The sequence below is a fragment of the Myripristis murdjan genome, chromosome 2 (assembly GCF_902150065.1).
Source record: "Myripristis murdjan chromosome 2, fMyrMur1.1, whole genome shotgun sequence".
NCBI lineage: Eukaryota > Metazoa > Chordata > Actinopteri > Holocentriformes > Holocentridae > Myripristis > Myripristis murdjan.
The window spans coordinates 4688249-4710474 of NC_043981.1; the positions used below are offsets into that span (position 1 = coordinate 4688249).

The window sequence follows — 22226 nt, forward strand, 5'->3', positions numbered from 1 at the left end:
TATACAGTCCCTTCCTTTGCCAGCCACATCCCATGATGCAGCCATTCTTTGTCTGATTAATGATTTAGCCTCTCCTCTCCCAAATGGAATTTCAAACATATCATCACTACTGAATTATGACGCTCTTTTAACTGTTTTATTTGCTAATTTCCAACAAAAACAGATATTCCTGGTCTCCGTAGGCTTAACATGATCAAAAATGTTTCAGTTAAAAGATAATCGGTCACTGTTTCAGCTGCTGCTCAGTTTGATATTTACACAAAATCGGAGCAGATCACAGCTGTGTCTGTATGGAGATGAATCACTGCCAAATGTTTTGCACTCATCACAGGTTTATGCTGAATACTCTATTCTGATTGGTAAATGAGGCACCGGGGTTTCTCTGCCTCTCCTGTGGTCAGTGGGTGACCTCCTCATGGCTTGTAGCTCCACATTTTCTGTAGTTTGGCAATTAGATTATGTCCAGAGGTATGGAACCATATGGACTAGTACAATTTCAAGACAAGCATTTTATTTCAAATATGGCCCAAACTTTCACATAATAAATATATATATATATATATATACTAATACAAAAACATGACCTATGGTGCAGATGATAATATATCACATACAGTGGAAGGCAGCAGGACTCAGTGCCGGGGCCGTGTGTGAAAAGCAGTGAGAGTCTGGTCACACTCAGCTCGCTCCCACAGGGTCACACAGTCCATGGGAGGCAGGAGAAGGCTCTGTCCTGATGTTGCAGGCTTTCCTGATACACTTTGTAGTGCCTGCTGTGACTCTGATCATTTCCACAGTATGACTATGATAGCAAACTACATCAAGTTCAAATTGTAGTCCGTTGTTCGGGCTGTTATTTTGCAGCAAGGCAACCTCATTCAATATAGCTGACAAATAACAATAAGTCGGCACAGTTAGGAACAATTGGTGCAGAAAGTCCAAAACACAACCAGCTATAGACTCAATCAGGCATAAATAAGTTAAAACATAGCTACTGCATAGCAATCTACCACAATAAAAAATAAATTAGACAAAAAAGCCCAAAAAAAATAAAATAAAATAAAAAAAGGAAGCAAAAGAAAAAAATAACCACAGAATTACCTCAAAAAGAAAAGAAAGAAAGAAAGAAAGAAAGAAAGAAAATTATTAATGTAAATTTAATATAACTTATAAACAATAAATAAAGCAAATTCTGATCAGAGGTAAGACCTTTGAAAATAAAAGCCTGGCCGTGGAAATCCTGGGTTTCAAAGAGTAAACTAAGTCACATCATCAAAACTTTTGCATTGCAACAGCAGATTCTGCAAAGCATATTTCCTGATATTTAAGCATTGTGTATTTATTACTGCACATAAGCATAACATCTTAACATTTGAAAAAGCTCACACGGTGACCACTGAAAAGCTCATTTTGTTGCTCAAGCTACAGTGTCCTTACCATTAAATTATTATTTTCTCCCTTGATTTATAGTGAAATGGGATATCCACCTGCTCTAAAAATCTACCAGCCAATTCAAATGGCTGTAGAGACCGGTGACTGTAATGATCTGAAGCATTCCAAACTCTAAACATGTACCCACTATATGTGGATTACTGAATCAAATGTCTTTTGGTGGGCAACCTATGGTATAAAAAGAGAGGAGAGTCAATAATGTGCCAAGCTAGGCCATTTGCATTGATGAATCAGGGTTTTTATCTGTATGGATGGGATCAAGTTCTTGGCAGCGTGGCAAAAGCACCAAATCCCCGCTCATTAAAATAACAAAGCATCTAATCCATTGACCTTTGATTGAGGTTTATAAAACAGGCGTGGGTCTCTGCTCCAGCGAGGAAAACTGCTTCAGCTGTCTGTGCAGGATGAGTAAGGTAAGCACAACTGAACAACCTGCTTGGAAATGTTCATAATTTTTTTTATATACACTATCTTTCTGCTATTTCCAGTTGTAAATAGTAGTTAATAGTTTCATGGTTTGTGGAGTTGATGAATTTGAACTTTGTCTCATCGCTGAAAATATATTAGAAAAATAGCTGTTAGTCATTGTGGCCTTTCAGATGTGTCAAGTTTTGCTCTTTATTGCCAAATAATTTGACATTTAAGATTAGCAAATTAAAAAATCTCAAATTCTCAATAGGCTTGTGAGTGATATACTGCTCAAATGGGAAAACCGCTTTCATTTTTTTCATTTTCAATTAGATATTATTTTTGCATGTGTGCTGTTTTGCCATGCCTGAGTTGCAGTCCAGGCAGCAGTTACGAAGCATGTACAGTAAAGTGGCATTAATCAATGTTTCCTCCCCCGGCCTCTTGACTGTAGATCATCTTTTATGAGGATAAGAACTTCCAGGGTCGCTCCTATGAGTGCGACACTGATTGCCCAGACATGCACCCCCACTTCAGCCGCTGCAACTCCATCAGGGTGGAGAGCGGCTGCTGGGTGCTGTACGAGAGACCCAACTACGCTGGTTACCAGTATGTCCTGACCCGCGGAGAGTACCCCGAGTACCAGCGCTGGATGGGCTACAATGACACCATCCGCTCCTGCAGGACCTTCTCTTACGTGAGTACCCAGGAAGCACCGGGAGGGATGTCCTGCACAGTTTGGTTTTACAGATTTGACTGTTAGTTAGATGACGCAGTTGCCTCATCTGTGCCCAGCTCACACTGCAGTAAGAATGAGCTAGATTTTCCCAAAATGCATTTACAACTGATTTAAAAGTCTCTATTGCTGTGTCTTATATGGTTGGTTGGAAACAAAAACGTGTCTAAAAGACCAAGAATATTTTGAAAGTGCATCAGTAGATGGTGTAATATGGCTAAATCATCTCCCCGTGGGGTTTTCCTCACTTTATGGCAGAGCAAAGGCCAAACTTCTACATGGAAAACACAACATAACAATCATTCACACATTTAAAGAGATTACAATTACAAAAAGGGGGTTTTATATATAAAAAAAAACAACTGTTAAATGTAGTTATGCTCTTTATTACATGCTTCGTTTTCTTCTTTCGTTGTCTTCTATATTTTCCTTTTTTGCATGATTACATATGGGCTCTTTTGACCATCAGATTGAGCTTAGTGATAGTTTTTCAATCATATGTAATGCTCACTTTGTCACAGTGTTCCCTTTGAAACCAAACTATTGCTCTACCATGATTAATTTGATTGTAAAGCACAACCTGCTGCATTCAGTGTCTTGTATTTGGTTTTATTGTTTTTATGAATGTTTTGTGTGATAGTACTGATCTCCCTTTGGAGTGCAGCAGTCTCTCTGGTAGCTGATCTGTTTTTACTTGTGTTTTTGTACCACTGCCCGAGCAGACCAGTGGAGGGCCTTACCGCATGAGAATCTATGAGAGGCCTGACTTCCAGGGCCAGATGATGGAGTTCAGCGATGACTGTGAGTCAGTCCAGGAGCGCTTCCGCAGCCGCGACATTTACTCCTGCAACGTCATGGATGGCTACTGGACCCTGTACGAGCATCCCAACTACAGGGGGCGCCAGTACTTCATGAGGCCTGGCGAGTACAGGAAGTTTAGCGACTGGGGAGCGACCTGCGCCACGACTGGCTCCTTCCGCCGGATCACGGACTTTTAAAGAACTCTCAGCTTGCTAGTAAATAAAGCAATGCTTCAAATGGTCCCTGTTGTTGGTGTGTTTTTATTTCCTCTAATTCAGATCTTTGGGATGATGGGTGTTTACCAAGAAATCAGTTCTCAGCTGATTCTATTCATTTTTTTGTCTCCATCAAAAGAAAAAGACGCAATAGCACTAAGTATTGGCTAAGTTAAGAATCTCAGCACTGAGAAGGTTTTTATTTATATCGGGTTAGGGTCCATAACTTCAAATGTCTAGATGTCTAGTTAATATAGTGGCTGCTTTGGCACAGATTCAAGTCCAAGCAGGTCAACAGAGACAGAACATGCCTCGCTGGTAAAGCCCCCAGCATGAAAAGCTCAAACACAAAGCTTCATCAGGGAGGAGAAAAGGACCTTTGTCTGTGATGGAAAACTCGATCAGAGAGAGCAAGCTCATACTGATCCCCTTGATAGAACTGATGGCAAAACCCAAACTTTTGTGACACCTTGTGCACTAGATGACTTGTCCGTCCTATTTAAAATGAATAGACTGATGTTAAATTATTAATTTGTCTAATTCATATGCCTTGCTATGTCAACTGGAGAGTCAATCAAATTGATAAAAATGCCAGGATAAGCAAAAGAACCATCATGTATCCATGTACAGGCACTGATAACAGCACAAGCAAGTGAAATTCTGTGATGCAAGAATTTCCACTTCCAGAATTAACTGCAACACATCTTGTTTCATACATGTCCAGTAAATAACAGGCTTAGCACTTTAGGTTATTTGCGCTCAAATTGTTGTTTTGTAGCACCTTGATCTGTAGACTGTCTTGGACGTCACTCGTCACTGTTATAAACTGCTGATGACAGCAGAGAAAGTACCAGTAGGCACTGTGTTGCCTGCCTATTTGGATGACAACGGTTGGCTTCATACCTTTGCAAAGCCCCTATCTAAAAGGTACATGATCAATGCAATGAAAGAACAAAAAAGGTTGATTTACAGCAGATATGCGTTTGTCCTTTTTTTTTTTTTTTTTTTTTTTTTAACAAAAACTACCTTACCCAGGTCTGATCTTATATTTTTAGCATCAGAAAGGCCATGGCCTCGTCAGCTACCAGCACATGATGGACATCAGCGACTGTATCAGTTGCTATTGTCTGATTTCCATTGTGGAGATGTATCGTGCTACAAACACCAGAGGAGGCACAGTGATTAACTTCCAGCATGCATCTCACCGACGGTGATGCGGGAAGTGATCAAGTCAGACCCGTGCAACAAAATGGCAGTTGAGATAATAACTGTAGTCATCCAGAGCAGTGCTATGTGAAATCTTTAGGTTCTTGTTAAAGAGGCTTCCTGCTGATGTTGCGGTTGGTCAACTGAAGCGTTGGTGTGGAACATAAACGTTACAGCAAATCTAAGAAGGTGAATGCAACTCTGGTTATACTCTGGTTTTGCCAATACAATGCAAACAATTTTAGGTTTAAAATGGATTTTTAAACAGACAGATACATGCAAATAATTTGGGTCAAGCATTGGATGCAGCCATAAGCCAGCCTGTTCGGTAAGATGAGAAGATTTCAGGTATAAGGTGATATTTATTTTCAAGCTCTGCCGGCATAGCGTACATCAACATTTTCAAGCATCGTCATTAGTAAGACTGTTTCTGCAGACAGCACTGAAGTCTCCAGACTTTTCGGATCAAGGAGTCAAAGAGATGATAAGGACCACTCCAGATTTTAATTGGCATATGTGGTCGCAGATGTGCTGAGTGAGTATCATGACCCGAGACTCTGGATTGGCTCCATGCAACTCCTCATAGACCCCTGAAGGAGCTCCTCAGCAGGGGTACTACTGCATGCTCTTTTCACATTTTGAATGAAATCATGTCCTTGTATCTCTCTGCTGACTTCTCCACATCTGTCCTTGTCCATCCCTTTAGCTGTTACGCAACTCCTGGGTCTATACCGGCATCCAGGTAAGCAATCAGCCAAACTTTCTTTAAAACTGAATTTGGAAATTATACACTTTGGTAGAGTTTGATTTCTTCAAAGTTTAAAGGACTTGAAGGATAATACCTAGAAATCTTGTGAGGATCCGCATGCATTGCAGTGGTTTGGTTTAGAAAAGGCAGAAGCATGGATGCCCATGACATTTTCTTTGGCCAACATGAAATAACATTTCCCATGCAACAGCTAATGTTATCTCAAAGCTATCTACATATGGCAGCCTGCTGGTTGACATAAAATATCAGCAAATGTAATTGCAACTTTATATTTTTCAATGGACACACAGTTTTGATAGAGTTACAGACATGCGTTTGTGTTTTTTTTTTTTTTTGTTTGTTTGTTGTTTTTTTTTGCATTATTAACATGTTAAATGTAATGTGCTGTAGCCTTTATACTGTATGCTGACATAACATAACATAACTGCATCTCTGAAAACCTGAGTGCCACTAATCTTGCCCAAGTTTCCTACTTGGAAATCCAACTTAAAGGGCCATTTCATAGCATTTTCCCACTTAGGAATTCCCGAATTCTCACATTCCTAAACCTTGAGAATGCAACGTAAGTCTCTGGTGATGGTGGAGGTCATGAAGACATTCAGCTATCATTGGTGATTCCAGCTTTCAGCAAGGCAGTGGGCAGAGCACCAAGTTGCTGAGCTGAACTGACTTCCACTGACTGAAGCTTATAGCAATGCAGTACAAACTGAAAAACTAATAAGTAAATGCTTCCTTAATAAACGGATCATTATTAGCAGTGGCAGCTTGCATTAAATGTTTTGGACAAAACTGAGAACACCTTCAGACATCAAAATGGAAAGTAAAATTAGATTTTTGAACTGCAGATCAACAAAGCATCACAAGGAATTTGTCTCCTCAGCTACCCAAAATTACCATCCATAATTTAACTCATTATATTGTGGAAAATACATATTAATGTAGATAAAGGCATATCATTTCATAGGAATCTTTTGTGAATGAAACAAACGAATAATGTCTGTTGTTTTGCTGATGCTGTATGCCATGACCCCTCGGTCGCTAGTGTACCGTGCTGTTTTGATCAATAGTGATGAATATGTGAAAACTGAACAAGAACAATAACTCATCACACTGTGACGCATAGCTATACATAACCAGATTTGTGTCTCTATCTGTAGATAAAACCGATTTGAATGACAATACTTTATGCTGTGCAATCACACAGCCGCTTTATATAAAAAGACAGAGAGCGTCTGTTGAGTGTCAGGGTGGTCCCAACTAATATCACAATGGGAAAGGTAAGCTTGATATGAATTACTATTGAAAATACCGGGTTACACCATGAAGGATGGAAAACATGAGGAGGTGAGTTTGAAGCTAAGAAACTGTGGTTTGAAAAACATTTGCAGATCATCTTCTACGAGGACAGAAATTTCCAGGGTCGGCACCATGAGTGCATTGGCGACTGTGCCGACCTGCACCCCTACTTCAACCGCTGCAACTCCATCCGGGTGGAGAGCGGCTGCTTCATGGTGTATGAGAGACCCAACTACCTGGGCCACCAGTACTTCCTCCGGAGGGGGGAGTACTCAGACAGCCAGCGCATGATTGGTATCAGCGACTGCATCCGATCCTGCCGCATGATCCCAGTGGTGAGTCCCGGTCAGCTGCTTTAGGACAAAGTATGTGTCGTGAGAGAGGGGGAGAGGGTAGCAGTGGTCGAGTGAGCTAGACAGTGAATGAACTGAAGGAGCAGCGTAGCAACCGAGTAGTATGAGAAGAAAGGGAGAGAGAGAGAGAAATGGTGGTCAAGAGAGCTAGATACTCAATGAAGAAGAGAAATGGAAGTAGCGAGAACGCAAAGGTTTTTCAAAGGTTTTGAATCACTACAACCACAAGAGGTTCTTCATCATACAGTCATATTAGGCTGATAGGCCTAGTAGTTTGCAAGATTAGCTGCAGACAGATACACAGACAGACATACACACACACACACAGACACACACAGACACACAACCAAACGCATGACCCACTCAAGATGACCCCCGTCTAAAATAATAGCCCAATGCAAACAAAAGATTTAGATACAATAAAAAATACAATAAAATAGAAAATAAACAATTGTGGGGTTATGTGAATGAAGTTATCAATTACAATGTACAGAATAGGGCGGGAATATGTCCGGAGGATATTATATTTTTATAAATATATGAATAAGTTGTATCAAACACCAAATATATACAGTATGAACTGCATTCCTTCGGAAAATAAAAATATATATATATACTTTTTAAATATGTAGAATATAAATTCAACTTAGTGCTAAATTTATAAAATTCATCTTGGTGGAGATTGTTAAAATATTTCCTGACAAAACATCTGCAATTGTGCTGAATGTGTATAATTTTATATATTTATTTATTTTATTCATATACTGAGCCTAATGAACCGAGATTGTGAAAACTACTTTTTGATGATCTTGGTTTATTCTTGGTGCAGCTGTGCCCAGATGTGAGGGAAGCTATGTCATATGTGACTGGTCCTTGAAAATATGGCTGACCATTTTTGGAAAAAACAAACAAACAACAACAAAAATGATGATGAAATAATGAAACAAATGACATGAAAAAAATGTCCCAACAACTGCCTTAACACCAGTTTGAGGAACTCCAGGGACCTTGAACGCTCTAAAATCAAAATTTCAAAATGATGGGTATTTTCACCCAGTCAAAGACCTTTCACAAACTTTTCCATAATTGTTTATTTGTGGGATTCATTCACTTTCAGCATGCAACAAAGCCCTCCTATCTGGTCCCTTAGTTAACTAAACAAATATTTGATTATTCATCTTCTTCTTGTAGCACCGTGGTTCCTTCAAGTTGAGACTGTATGAGCGTCCAGACATGAGCGGCCAAATGCAGGAAGTCAGCGACGATTGCTCTAATCTCCAGGACCGCTTGCACATGTCTGACATTAACTCATGCTATGTGGTCGATGGCCATTGGCTGTTTTATGACCAACCAAACTACCGGGGAAGAACCTACTACCTGAGACCTGGAGAGTACCGTAGATACAGTGACTGGGGAGCTCTAAGTCCAAGGATTGGCTCATTTAGGCGAATCATTGACTTCAGCTAGAAGTCTTGATACCTCCTTCTGTCTGTTCTCAATAAACATGCTGGGTTTAAACCGTGTGTGCCTCTGTATCCAAAAGACAGCAGTGCTTGTCCTTTTAAATTATGTTGGAACCACTTTCCTAACATTTGATATAACACATCAGGAGGTCAGATTTGATGTCTAGAACTTTCCTTTTGTTACATTGATCTAATTCCTTGTGTGTTGCTGGCAGAACTTTGAAAAGCGTGTCATGACAAAATGCCAACTGAGCAAACTTCTCACCCTACAAGACAACCCAACTGTTAATATGCTTTAAATATTTGAATGAAGAGCCCCCAGATGAAGAAATGGAAAAGTCATACTTCTCAGTTATCTGTGTGGTAATTCAAAAAGTCTGCTTGTGATCTGTGAACTGAAAATGTCAAATCAAATTTGTCCTTAAATTGCATGATCTTGGAAAAAGAAAGATGCAGTCAGGGAATTCAATGGCATTTGGATGGATTTATTGATAAAACTTCACATAAAAGACATCAACTCCTCTCACATAGTGATACGTCTGATGGAGCCCACTGTAGCACTCATGCTTCCCCACTCAGTAAATCTTCTATATTCACCAGGGCGCATCAGGTACTGGCGTCCCCTGTAATGGTGATGTTCATAGAAGATCCAGTAGCCCTCCATCACATTGCAGGAGTAGATGTCATTGAAATGAAAGCGTTCAAACACGAAAGGGCAGTCGTCGGTCAGCTCCATCATCTGACCTCCGAATTCAGCACGCTCATAGATCATCATTCTGTGAGAGCCTTGTTGCTGCAGAGAAGAAAAGGTGTTTGATAAACTTCAAGAACAGTGAAGGATCATCAGCAGTAAAGCACATCCTATGACAATGTGGTCCCAAAACCAACTTACCATCGGGATCATGCGGCAAGATCGCACGCAATCATTGAATCCCATCCAGCGCTGGTAGTCTGGATAGTCACCCTTCCTCAGGAAGTACTGGTAACCCATGTAGTTGGGTCTCTCATAGACCATCCAGCCGCCACTGTCCACCCTGATGGAGTTACAGCGACTGAAGTGGGAGTGCAGGTCAGCGCATTCGCCACTGCACTCATACGAGCGACCCTGGAAGTTCCTGTCCTCGTAGAAGATGATCTGGAAACAGATCAATCAAGGGATTTTTGGGGGGGATTGTAGGTACCTTTCATCAGTTAGCCCAAATTAAGAAGCATATAGAGACTTTACTACCGAAAAGGGACTGAAATGATCTCTTTTCATTGGTTTCGGTTGAATAATCTGTGAAGGTACACTGAGGCACAAAAGATGCATAGCAAAACAAGCAGCCTTACCTTTGCCATTATGTTGGCTAGTCTTTGTCACACTGTCGCAGCAGCCATAGGGTCCATGCTGCCTTTATAACCCACGGATGACCTGTGGCATTGTCATTCAAATCATTGGCTGGGCTTGTCAGCTTTTTTCACCGAACAATATATTTTTTGTTTGTGTGTTCATCAAAGCAAATCAGCTGTTTTCCATTTGAAAACAGCTTTTCCTCTGCTCGGTAGATGGGGTCGAAACATTTGTTCAACGTACAAATTGGCTACAAATATAGTGCAGTGAATTTTGCATCAAACATACATCTTATTTGAAATATATTGTTTAACTGTAGAGGCTGGCTTAACATTACTAAGAGTTAAAATCACATTTGTTTCTAAAATGTGTATATCTGTATTTATTTATTTTTATATCTATTATCTGTGCAGTACAACATGCTAAGATACATATAGTTATCTATATTTGTCTATGTAGATAGATAGATACATAGATACACAGACAGATAGATCGATTTTATTTCTTTAAACAACAGTGATTCATCATGACTAGTCAATATGCAACTATGAGTGATATCATACGTCATAATTCAGTTCTCTGGAAATGGAATGTATAAATTTTGAATTCTTTAAATGAATAAAATGATGACACATTTAGCAGTCCTGTAAACTACATGCAGCGACTGCCACTGTCGTGTTTCTGTACACTTAGTACCAGCAGCGGCTTTTATACGATGTAGAGTTTCATCCCCATTCATTTCTTTATGTCAGCATAACTTTTATCCAGTTACTACCTCATTTCTGCTTTTGTTTGGCTTGAACCCCCCATATTGTGCCATTCTCTAATCTAGCCTCCACAAGCTTTTTCAAATACAGTTTGCATCTGACAGATCTAATTTAGTCGAGCTACTCATTGAAGAATAATGAAAGTATCAAATGTGAGCAGTTTTTATCACAGGCATCATGAGAATTGAATTCCTACATTGATTTTCTCATGACAGCCTATACAGTATGAACAAATGAATTGGTTGGACATTTACAAAAACAACATCAGTCTAAATATTAACATATTCAAGTGTAAAAGAATAGAGTACTGAATTTTTAATTTCATGTTTTGTTTAAAGGAGTAATCCATATATTTTGCAGGCCATCAGTGGGCTTTTTTGATAATACAACAGTAATAGCTTAAAAAAAAAAAAAAAAATCTGTGAAATCAGTGAAAATGTTTTATGCAGTATTTTTTGGAAATTTATAGGGACATGGCAGTTTTAAGACAAATCTCTCAGCAACCATGGATGGCAGTGTCATGGATCTCCAGGATCTCCAAGAATCATAAGACAAAGTGAATAGTCTTATAGTTACTGAGACTGGGCGGCATAATCACAGCTTTAGCAACAAACCGTAATCACCGTTTTGTTTTCACCTTAGAACTTTCACTTTCATGAATTTCATGATTACACTGCTTGATAAAAGCCTAAATCTCTGTGCAGACAGAGATCTGGAGAGGTTTAAACGCTAGAAAGACCATGGGCCAACATGATTGGAAGCTGAGATAAACTCCATGGAAACATCATACCCTGGAACAGTAGTTTGATAAGGTCAAAGACGTTTTAGGAGACTTTTTTTCAGACAGACATGATAAGGAGATGAGATGAGAGACAAATGAAATACATGCAAATGCATACATTCCTGTCAGAATTTAATGGAATTCAATTTATATGTATCCATACTCGACATTAAGTAAATGTTGCCAATGCCAGGTATTTCCTATTATTTTATAATGTATTATACTGCAAGGTGTGACAGAAAATGTCACATGGGTGGGTGTATAAAAGTGCATTCAGAAAATTCTAGGCAGCACAGTCACATTGACTGAAACAAGCGTGGACCCTATACCACTGGTGCCCTGCTGGCTTGGTCCATGTGATTTGCAAGTATGGGGAGAATGGGGTTTGCACATTTTGGCCTGAGGATGGCAAAGGAATGAGGTCACCAAAGTTGAAAGGGTTCATCCTCTGGGTGGCATGAATGGTCTTTCCAAATTTCATAGCAATCTGCCCTGTAAATTTTGAAATATCAAATAGATGAGCTGTTGTGTACAAGACAAATTTTTGCCTGATGGTGGTGGCAAAGGAAAGGTCATAAGGCCACCAAAATTGGTAGGGTTCATCCTCTAAGGAGCATGTATGTGCTCACCAAATTTCAGGGTAATCCATGTAGTAGATTCCAAGATATGTTGGCTTGCAATTAAGTTTGGACCAGATGGAAGTCGGGCTTCCTTAAGCCCTGTCTGGGCAAGAAGATTGTCAGGTTTTTTAAATGATGATGATGTTGCTAAGTGCTTTTGGCAAAGTACTTTTTCATGTTAAATAATCAAGTAAGGGGTATTCTTGTATTTTCCCCCTGTATTAATTGCCATATTTTCAGAATAAAAATGCAAATAAAGATTTAGTTGTGCTGTTTTAAATTCAAATAAGTTCTACAGCATGGCATTTTCTTATCTTTTTGTATTAGATTGCTGTGGAGGCATTAGCTCTAATGCTGTGCAATGTGAATGCACAGCTTGAAAATTAAGTCCATGTTTTAAAATGTTTATTTTGTTTCACAAGACACATGCCCAATTACATGCCTAAACCACCTCAACAACTGGCTCCTTCAAGGTGCAGTGGCTCTACTCCAATCTTCTCTCAAATGCTTGAATTCTTCATCCTCTCCCTAAGGGGCCCAGCCAGGTAGATGAACCAGGAGGCTCAGTTTCACAGCTGGCATCAGATCTCATACTTACTACCCCTAGAGGTTGTGACCATAGATAAGGGTTGGTACATAAGTCAACTAGTCAACTGAGAGCTTTGCCTTTAGGTTCAGCTCTCTTCACCACAGCAGTCTGGTACCACAAGTGCATTCTACAGCCACTGCTCCAATCTGTCTTTCAATGATCGCATTCATGGTGACGTCATCACCGTGAATATTGAAGTCCCCAGAATTTACATCTCTGTCTGAAGTTACAATTTCATGATAACCAGCTCAGTTCAAATACTGCACCTTGGAGGTGAAGAACTCCTTAACAAAGCACTTAAAGACTGTCAGACAGGGAAAGATAAAACAGTCACAAAGTGGGGGGGGGCACAGGTCAGTCAGTGGTCTGCTTCCCCAGGCTTTAGCCAAGTCTTTGTCAGAAACAGTAAGTCCAGTGCATAAGAAATAAAATAGTAATTTTAGATAAAAGTCTTATTGGACAGAGATCATTGCCGCGTTCCCAGGCATATCAAGTTGCACAGAGTCACACCAAGATCCCAGGTCTGACCAACTGAAGGGTTATTAGGATTTCTGAGTGCTGTATTGAATGTGCACTGTGTAGACGTTTAATAGTACTTATGACATAAGACTCTGCATGAACAAAATTAGTTTGAGTTGATGGTTTGGTGGTGGCTAGCTGAAAACTTTGGCAAGCTTTATGCCTCTGTTATAAATGTGTACTCTGCCCCTTTTTGCTTGCTCTTCTAGGATTAAATTGAATGATGTATGCCTAAATGAAAGAATGCAGTCTTCTGAGATGTGGTTAGGTGTTTCAAAAATCAATTATGTTTCTACAGTCTTTAAAAATGTGATTTAGTAGAAGACATTTTGGAGAGATTTTGAATACATGTTTGATTGTTGATGGTCTTGTGGCAAGTTAAGTCCAGAAGGAAACTAAAAGCTCTCTTCAGAAATAAACTTATGGAAATGAAGTATTTGATCATTCAGAATAATCTGAAGCACTTAATAATGTTTTTAGAATGGTAATGAATATGATGTGCATGTGCATTGCAAGAACCTGAATCTGAATCATGAGTATTTCATTTTAACATGAGGTTACATACAGAAGCCTTTATTAAAAACTTAGTATTCACATAAAATTGTGAATTAACAGGAATCCATGATACGTCTGAGGGAGCTAAATCTCATGACGTTGCTTATTCCCATCTCTCTAGGGGTCCTGTACTCTCCTGGCCTCAGGTACACCATCCTGCCCCGGTAGCTGGGCTGCTCGTACATCAGCCAGTGGCCGTCCATCACGTTGCAGGACTGGCAGTCAGACATGCGGAAACGATCCATCATGTTGTCGCAGTCGTCCATCAGCTCATGCATCTGGCCTCCGAAGTTCTCCCTCTCATAAATTCTGATCCTGAACTGTCCCCTGTGCTGCAAAGGAGAACATAAACCATCATGAGTTAGAGGGGAAAAACAAAACGTCTTTGATACTGCATTATCAGACATCATCTCTTGCATTGTTAGATATCTTCAGTCTACCTTCTATGAGTTGATTTTTTTAGTGTCATTTGCTTAACATTTAATTAAATTCACTTTTATTTGGTGTACCCACTTTTCCTCTAGCCTAGAGCCAGACCCCATGAATTGAAATCGCACCAGTGGCGATTCATGAGAACTGGTTCTGATGTCCTCAGAGTGTCATTACTGACATCTTTGTATGCCTTAACCAATTTGTTCCTGTTTTACCAGTGTGCCAGTGTAACAAGTCCAAGATATTTGCTTAATGTTATATACCTATTCTGTGACATTATTAGATTTGAAGGGTTTTGGATTACCATGGGGATCATGCGACAGGACCTAATGCAATCACTCATGCCCATACGCTGGTAGTCGGAGTACTCTCCTCTCCTGGCAAAGTACTGGTTTCCCATGAAGTTGGCACGATCATAGACCATGAAGCAGCCACTCTCCACCCTGCAGGAGTTGCACCTGCTCAGGAAGGAGGTCAGCTCAGGACAATCGGTGCTGGTCTCATAGGAACGACCCTGGAAGTTCCTGTCCTCGTAGAAGATGATCTGTAATGGATGGGAGGAAAAATGATTTGATTATTGAATAGTCACTGAATCTCATTCTAGACAGTTCTCAGGTGATAGATCACCCCCTCAGTTGGCCATATTGAAGGTCCTCAGGTCTGAAAAGCATGTTTCCAAATGTATGATTCAGCCTTCAGCCAAAGGATATGATTCATTCTTGTGACATTTTTGCTGTAAACGATCATTTATAGCCTGGCAAATTCAAAATGCAACTCCATTACTTTGTTTACTACATGAAACAATGTCTGGCCTCTGGCTGGGTCTCAGATATCCAGGCCATGGTTTTCCAAGAAGATGTTTCTTCAGTTGAACTGAAGAAGCTTCTTGGATGAGAAGTGAAAAGTCTGCTAGGATCTACAAACAAGTGCAACTGCCCTCAATTCAACTCTCCTTGAACTGTGTGGGCATTGCTGGATTCAAACTGTTTGGAAAAGTGGGTAGCAGCAACAGGCATTTACAAAAAAAAGCTAAAACACAGGGTAACTAAGCTGACATGTCTCAAGCTACAGCTAAGACTGCCTGAGAGCGGAGACTAAAGGCATCTACTGTCACAGTAACCTAATTTCAAAAACTAATCTACACTATCAAACTACTCAATTTTGCTTAGAACATTGCTGATGTGAGTCAGACAAACACAACAGTATTTTTCACCATCTGGTTACATTTGCGCACAGCTCTATTGCAATGGACGTCCATGATGACTGCAGACATGGCTGCTGGGACGTTTGCCATGCAACCATCAAGCCTCCCTATAACCACTATTATCATTACAGATTTAATTAAACATTTAGCTTACCTTCCCCATGGTCATGAATAGATGTTGCTTATCGTAATCGTAATAGTACAGCTTATGCACCGTTCTGGGTACTTTTATACATGGCTAACATTCAAAGAATCTCTTATCTCCATTGTGTAAAGCCCTGACTGGACAGTACAATATAGGGGCCCCAGTATACTGACACTCAGCTTGTGATAACCATTGTGTGCAGGTGTGGTTGGTCCCTGCTATTGTCCATTTTCAATGGTAGAAAAAAAGAAAATTCTCATTAGCACAGTGATCTCTGCTACATAGCACATATTGATGGCAGCACTACACATACAGTACACTTTTAGGTAAACATCTTTATGAACAGCTAAAATACAGTTGCATGGGCAGATGCATTATTAAGGTTGATTATTTTGCCAAAATGTTGCATGTGATGAAGCTGTGGACATTTTTTGTGTAATGTAGTGAGCCTAATTGCCTCAGTGAGATTAGATACTTGTCAGTGGTTTTGATAAGATGTCCAGACCTGTACGAGTTCCTCGTTATATTCTTGCAGCTTGACCTCTGCTTGGCCCCTGAGAGGGACATGTGGCAAGGAGAACTGATGAATGAGGTTTGGTGATGCAACAATAGCTCCTCTGTAAGGCTCCCAAGTCCAAACATCCTGTCAGGACATTATGTTGGGTATTGGGTGTGAGCAACTTCACACACTGATGTATTGCAAACAACACATCCCTTTTATGAATTCATATAGGTATTGACAATTAAGTGGTATTGATGATAGATGAGGTAGGAAGTATTGTACAATTTTATCATAATCTCCCCCAAACAACCACCCTAAAACAATAAAGTCAATAAAAAATTTCCAGTAGATTGATAAAATTCCTCTGTGTGACATGGTCTGACTCTGCTGACATAATAACAGTGAGCTGATGCAGAGGGGCTCAGGGGTCCAAGTGGTCAGCTTGCGCTTTAAACTCCAAGGGGTTTTGAGTCTCTAACACTATAAGCACTGAGGGGGCCAAGGGCCCTAGTAGTGAGCTCATATTTTAAACACTAAGGAGCCCAGGGGCCCCCACATTATACAGTATGTGCTGAAGGTTCTGGGGGGCCCCAGTGGTTAGCTCACATTATAAGCATGCACGGACCCAGTGGTCAGCTTCTGTTGTGCACAATGAGAGACCTGGTGAACTTAGCCTTAGAGGCCCCTTAGTGATCCAAGGCCCACCAGCCTGGTCCATAATCCAGCTACGTCAAAACCATGAAGTTAAAGCAATTTTAAGCAATATTTTGTGCATTTTTTTTTTCTTTTTTAAGTAAAATGAAGTGTACACATGGCGCAATAATCAGGTTTTTCCAGGAAAAATCTAGGTGCCTTAACCAATCAAGCCAACTTAAACTCATTTATGGAAACCGGCTTTCTCATTTGAAAAATCAGACAGCTGCTGGAACGTGGCGAATAATTCGATTGCTAATGTGCATGTAAACACGGTAATCAACTTCTAAGCTAGCAAGGCATAGGCTACTCTACAAACATTTATTCAACCGACAGTCGTGACAGAAAGATATGATTACTGTTGATTAGAAGTCAAAATAGGGTCGGTATTGTTTAAAGTTGCTGCGAGTGAAATGTGGTTCTTTGGAACTTTGGTGCCCCCTTGTGTCCCTTATTGACAGTAGAGTGCATTGGCCATAGACTCACCATGTAACGGGGCTTTCGCACGTGACACGGCAGTGACAGCCCTGCACCGTGAAACCCATTATTCCCCATTATTGCTTTTGCATTTGACAGATTTTTGATGCAGCGAGCAAAACGGACATGCAGCGCCAGCACCAGATGGATTGACCTTACGAAGCAAATACAAATACAAAACTTGTTTACTGACATAAAAAAATACAAGCAAATGACAAATCTAGTTATTGTTATAGCGGTATGCATTTCACATCATTTTGCCCTGTATTTTCACACATTGATTTTCCTCATATATTCACTTAAGTGCTTAAGTACAAGCCATTTCTGAATTTGTCACTTGACATTATTGCAGTTTGCATTCATGCATTCATTCATTATTTTGCTGTTAGCCACGCACATATAGCATCTCAGTTATACTGTATCTGGATGGGTGCTAACTAAGATACTGTCATGGTTACATTTCTGCACTTAACGTATGTTATTGTTATCTAACTTTACATTTCCTGAGTCTATGTATTCCTTAGCTGCCCTTGTCTTACATAGGTATGTTTGCAGAATAATCTTCCTACAGGGATTATCTTGTCTTGTGTTCTTCTATCTCATCTAATTGCTTGTTTAAATATATTTAGGGATATGCAAATATATGTAAAATGCATAAATGGGGATGATGAAGCTGGTGGGACACAAAAGAATCTTTACTGTGAAAACATTTGTGGCAAGTCATTTTATTTTGGGCATCACAGTTCTTTAAAGATAGAGGTAAATGCACAATGCTTGATTTGTGAATTGCAGCTGGAGCTGGGATCACATGAGAACAATGCAGGATTCAATTTAACACGTCCTCTCTTTTCGTTAATCAAGAGGTAAAGATTCAAGGGAGAAAACAAAAACGTGGTGGATCTACAGCAAACCCATGCCTGACACTTGGTAGAAATATTCCAGTCTCCCAGCTGTACTAGTAAAAGATAATACATTCATCCATAGCAGAGGGTTCAGAATACAGTGTGGAGCATAACAGTGTTCCCTCTATTTACCTCCCACTAGGTGACAACTTGTCAATAAAAGAAAGGAACTGCTAATTAAAAGTTATATTGATTTATTAAAAATCATCAGACAGTTTAAAAGGATTCTGTGATGCGCCTGATAGAGTTGAACCTCACGTCCTCGCTGGCCAGCTCTCTGAGATTCCTGTACTCTCCCGGACTGAGATACAACATCCTGCCTCGGAAGAAAGGCTGCTCGAACATCAGCCAGTAGCCGTCCATCACGTTGCAGGATTGGATGTCGCACATGCGATAGCGATCCTGGATGGACTCGCAGTCCTCCACCAGTTCATGCATCTGGCCTCCAAAGTTCTCCCTTTCGTAGATCCGCATCTTAAAGGGTCCCCTGTGCTGGAAGGAACAGATAACAGGAAAGACAGGATATTGCAAATGCACACAACAACAATATATTTGCATAAACTTATACGTTAGTGCTGTGATGCAGAAAGCAATTTAAGAGCTTCATGTGTGGCAATAAAATAAGATACTGTCCTTGGTAGATGATAACATGAACCCATATTTACCACTGGGACAATGCGGCAGGACCTAATGCAGTCACTGAGGCCCATTCGCTGATACTCAGGGTACTCCCCCCTCCTGAGGAGGTACTGCTGTCCCATGTAGTTAGGCTGGTCATAGACTATGAAGACCCCACTCTCCACCTTGCAGGAGTTGCACTGGCTCAGGTGAGAGGAGATCTCAGAGCAGTCATCGCTGCACTCATAGGAGCGCCCCTGGAAGTTTCTCTCCTCGAAGAAGATGATCTAAAGAGAGAGTGCATTCGAAAATCTCTTGAGAGTCACTTTCAAGACAGTGCTGTGATTGTCCTGTAAATTGCATGGAACCAATAATAATATTGCACACAGTATTTGGGTAAATTAACAGACTGAGGATTCTTAAAATGAAATTGCAGGCTGCAAAGAGGCTCTATGTGCAGGAAAGTCTCTATCAGAAACCACAATCTTTATTACCTTTCCGTTCATGGCCGCGATATTTGATATCTGTTGTTCATCTCACTGCCGTGCTGCCTTTTATGCATGATGTGACATCAAAAGAATCTGCCCCGCAATTGTATGAAATAACTGAGTCAGCTCAACAATACAGGCATACTCTACTGTACTACAGTATGCATCAAAGCCATGCAGACTGCAATCATCTATCTAAAATTATAGGGCTGCAGAATTTTGCCTTGCAGGAAGTTGCTCTAAAATTACATTTACTTATTTGTGTCATTAATATTCAGTATTTATTTGGACTCTGCATTTGCAGAGAACTATAAAAGAGAAAGCGAGTAAATAATAATCCAGCCAATTTAACCCTGTAAATCAAAATAATCTAGATCTAGATCCCTAGATAATCTAGATCCCTCAAAGTCTCACTGCCTGCTGGTCCCATTGGTTTCTTCATCATCGCTGCACAGCCAAGCTTTGTGCAATCCCACAAAACCTCATTTTAAATTTTAGTGGATCTCAAGATTTGCAAAGACACCAAATATGTGAAACATGAAATTTGTATAAAATGATGCACAAGACATGTAGACATTTTCTATTTGATGTAATGCAGCCATTCTTGCATTTTGCACTGCTGCAGACATTGCAAAGCTGATGTTCCTGGTGGTGCACAGTTGACCTTCAGTGATGCACTTTGTACTATTCCACTGGAATTCTACTGGAATTTCTGCAGTTTCTACTGGAATTGCATATTTGAGATTTTAGCATGGCTTCACCCATTCTATGACTGTCTCACATCCTGTTCTTCTTTGCACAGGAGGTCTGGCTGCACTCTATTTGTACAATGCTTACACAGGCAGCACACCACCTAGGCAGATAATAAAGCCGTAATTCCTTAATCCTAAAAGCAGCAGCACTGTTGTGTTTTGAAGACTTGAAATTGGGAGTGAAATGCGCCCTCCACCAGGGAAAATAGTCCCTGGAGAGCCATTTGCTTTACAAAGCCAATTATCAGTGCTGTGCTAACATGATAAAGTTGATGTTTCAACCAAAAATAGATTTGGTTGTAGATTAGTCGTTTGAGTTGCACCAAACAGATTTTAATGAATGAGAATATGGTTCCAGAAGGCCAGAAGAACAGATTTTTTTCTCAGTGCATTGCGTTTGATTTGGACCCTCATAGTGCAACCTTAACCTTGTCTCATCAACTTCTTCTTCAGTTAAACATTCTGTAGGTAACTTTTTTCCCTCACAATTTTGATAAACTATGCCATCATATACAGTGGGGATGATACAAGGCCCCATGGAGGCCACATTTTTTATTCTTTTTAATATTAATACTATACTATTCCTATTTCAAGCTCTCAGCGCTTTTGCATAATTTGTGTTCATGTCTAAAGAAAACATGTCCACTATGCCAAAGATTGGAGCCCCACTGTGAGGTTACTGTGTCCAGGTTGCCCAGAAATTCAGTTGTTTCTCAGTTGAAAAAAAAAGTGGAAGTCGCCCCTTATGGAGGACATAACATGCCTTGTGGCTGCCACTATCTGTTTTCAACAGTGTTTTTTCACGTTTTCCTCTTTATTTGATAGTTACAGTAGACAGAGACAGGAATGGCAGGGGAGAGAGAGGGGATGACCTGCAGGAAAGGGCCTGGCGCCTCCAGGGCAGTGCAACCAGGGCTCCCCAGTTTTAACGGTGTTAATGTGTTTTAGGGTGGATTTTTCCTTTAAGATGGTACAGATTCTCTTTCAGTGGTGCAGGGAAGCATCAACACAGAGGGAACCTGAAATCATTTGACTGTGAGGCTGCAACTGGCCGACATGCCACCTAGTGGTTTCATAAATCACCACAATGATTGACCCAGCTTTGTGCAAGACATAGCTGCCTGAGTACCTGTTATTAACTGCAATATCATCAATATTTCATTTGAACATGTCAAAAAACAGAAAAAAAAAAAAAAAAAAAGATTTTCATGAACTCTTCTCTATTTGTTCTCAGTAAAATAGTGTATGTGACCGCAACCTGTTGCCTTTTTATTATATATATAATCCAGTGAAAAGTCTGGTGGCATGGTAAAAAGCAAAATACTGACCAAGCAGCATGTATCAATGTGAGCCGCTGATGTGGCCCGGGATGGAAAGGATTATTATGCACTATACTTTGCATTGTGATCTGTTTCATTGTCTTCTTTTAATCAGTGAGGCTTAGAATGTTCGACATGTTGCAAGGTTAACACCCAGAAACCCGGTCGCTGAAGAGTAAAGACAATCAAAATGGATCAATAACAAATTAGAATTTGCAGAGCTGGCAAACAGACGAAAGCTCAATCAACTGATTAATTAGAGAAAAAAGCTGCACTACCACTTACATCAGGATGTGAGCTGGCAGTATGTGTTCATGCATAAACCAGCTCATTTCATAGGTAATTACCATTGTTTAAAGGGGTATTACGTCAGGTTTTTACTCTCTTCCAGCACAAAATTGCCATAACATATCTGAGGGGTTGATCAGTATCAATGATTCAATGATTATTTGCCCAAGTGATGAGATTTTTTTCCTGTCAAAAATCACTTTCCAGCCTGTAGTCTGCTTTAGGACAAAAAATCACAAATCATTTCAGTTTCAAGACACTCCCAGTCACCCACCTGCTGCCATTTTAAAGGAACACAACATTGATTTGTTTGGCTGCTACAGCTTACCTACATTTTACATTGCAACAAACCAGTTTGCAAATCATGCGGGCATTATAAAGATTTCACAACATAGAATCAAAATCCCTCCATTCTCAAAATTGAATTTTTAGTTTAAACACCCAACTTATAATGTTCTGCTTCTGCGGCAAACAAAGTCATCGCCATTCATAAACCATTTTCCCTGATGGAGGAAGCGTCTCACTCCGCCCATTTTCAAGTCATCA

The 22226-nt window shown here is 40.1% G+C and overlaps 5 protein-coding genes across 9 annotated transcripts; 2 read left to right on the forward strand and 3 right to left on the reverse strand.

Moving 5' to 3' along the window:
- Positions 1 to 1803: 1803 nt before the first annotated feature.
- Positions 1804 to 3594, forward strand: LOC115371159 (gamma-crystallin M2-like). The gene is made up of 3 exons (XM_030068335.1): positions 1804 to 1865; positions 2315 to 2557; positions 3319 to 3594. Exons 1-3 carry the CDS (start codon positions 1857 to 1859, stop codon positions 3592 to 3594), a joined length of 528 nt encoding a protein of 175 aa, XP_029924195.1. The 5' UTR covers positions 1804 to 1856.
- A 3016-nt stretch (positions 3595 to 6610) lies between these two features.
- On the forward strand, positions 6611 to 8703 carry LOC115371184 (gamma-crystallin M2-like). Of its 3 annotated transcripts, none has more exons than XM_030068374.1 (3): positions 6611 to 6637; positions 6976 to 7218; positions 8428 to 8703. In XM_030068374.1, exons 1-3 carry the CDS (start codon positions 6611 to 6613, stop codon positions 8701 to 8703), a joined length of 546 nt encoding a protein of 181 aa, XP_029924234.1. The 3 variants fall into 3 exon arrangements, with proteins under 3 accessions (XP_029924234.1, XP_029924251.1, XP_029924242.1); XM_030068391.1 differs by lacking the exon at positions 6611 to 6637 and adding an exon at positions 6841 to 6864; XM_030068382.1 differs by lacking the exon at positions 6611 to 6637 and adding an exon at positions 6856 to 6864 and having other exon boundaries at positions 6976 to 7215.
- Positions 8704 to 9222: 519 nt separating this feature from the next.
- LOC115371169 (gamma-crystallin S-1-like) lies at positions 9223 to 10893 on the reverse strand. 3 transcript variants are annotated; one of them, XM_030068343.1, is made up of 3 exons: positions 10873 to 10893; positions 9592 to 9834; positions 9223 to 9492 (listed from the first exon to the last, which is right to left on the reverse strand). In XM_030068343.1, the coding sequence occupies exons 1-3, from the start codon at positions 10891 to 10893 to the stop codon at positions 9223 to 9225; spliced, it is 534 nt and encodes a 177-aa protein (XP_029924203.1). The 3 variants fall into 3 exon arrangements, with proteins under 3 accessions (XP_029924203.1, XP_029924212.1, XP_029924221.1); XM_030068352.1 differs by lacking the exon at positions 10873 to 10893 and adding an exon at positions 10111 to 10125; XM_030068361.1 differs by lacking the exon at positions 10873 to 10893 and adding an exon at positions 10029 to 10037.
- Positions 10894 to 13913: 3020 nt separating this feature from the next.
- Positions 13914 to 15665, reverse strand: LOC115370498 (gamma-crystallin M3-like). Its single transcript, XM_030067529.1, has 3 exons — positions 15651 to 15665; positions 14597 to 14836; positions 13914 to 14192 (listed from the first exon to the last, which is right to left on the reverse strand). The coding sequence occupies exons 1-3, from the start codon at positions 15663 to 15665 to the stop codon at positions 13914 to 13916; spliced, it is 534 nt and encodes a 177-aa protein (XP_029923389.1).
- A 2766-nt stretch (positions 15666 to 18431) lies between these two features.
- Positions 18432 to 19339, reverse strand: LOC115370510 (gamma-crystallin M3-like). The gene is made up of 3 exons (XM_030067539.1): positions 19328 to 19339; positions 18881 to 19120; positions 18432 to 18707 (listed from the first exon to the last, which is right to left on the reverse strand). Exons 1-3 carry the CDS (start codon positions 19337 to 19339, stop codon positions 18432 to 18434), a joined length of 528 nt encoding a protein of 175 aa, XP_029923399.1.
- Between the last annotated feature and the right edge of the window lie 2887 nt (positions 19340 to 22226).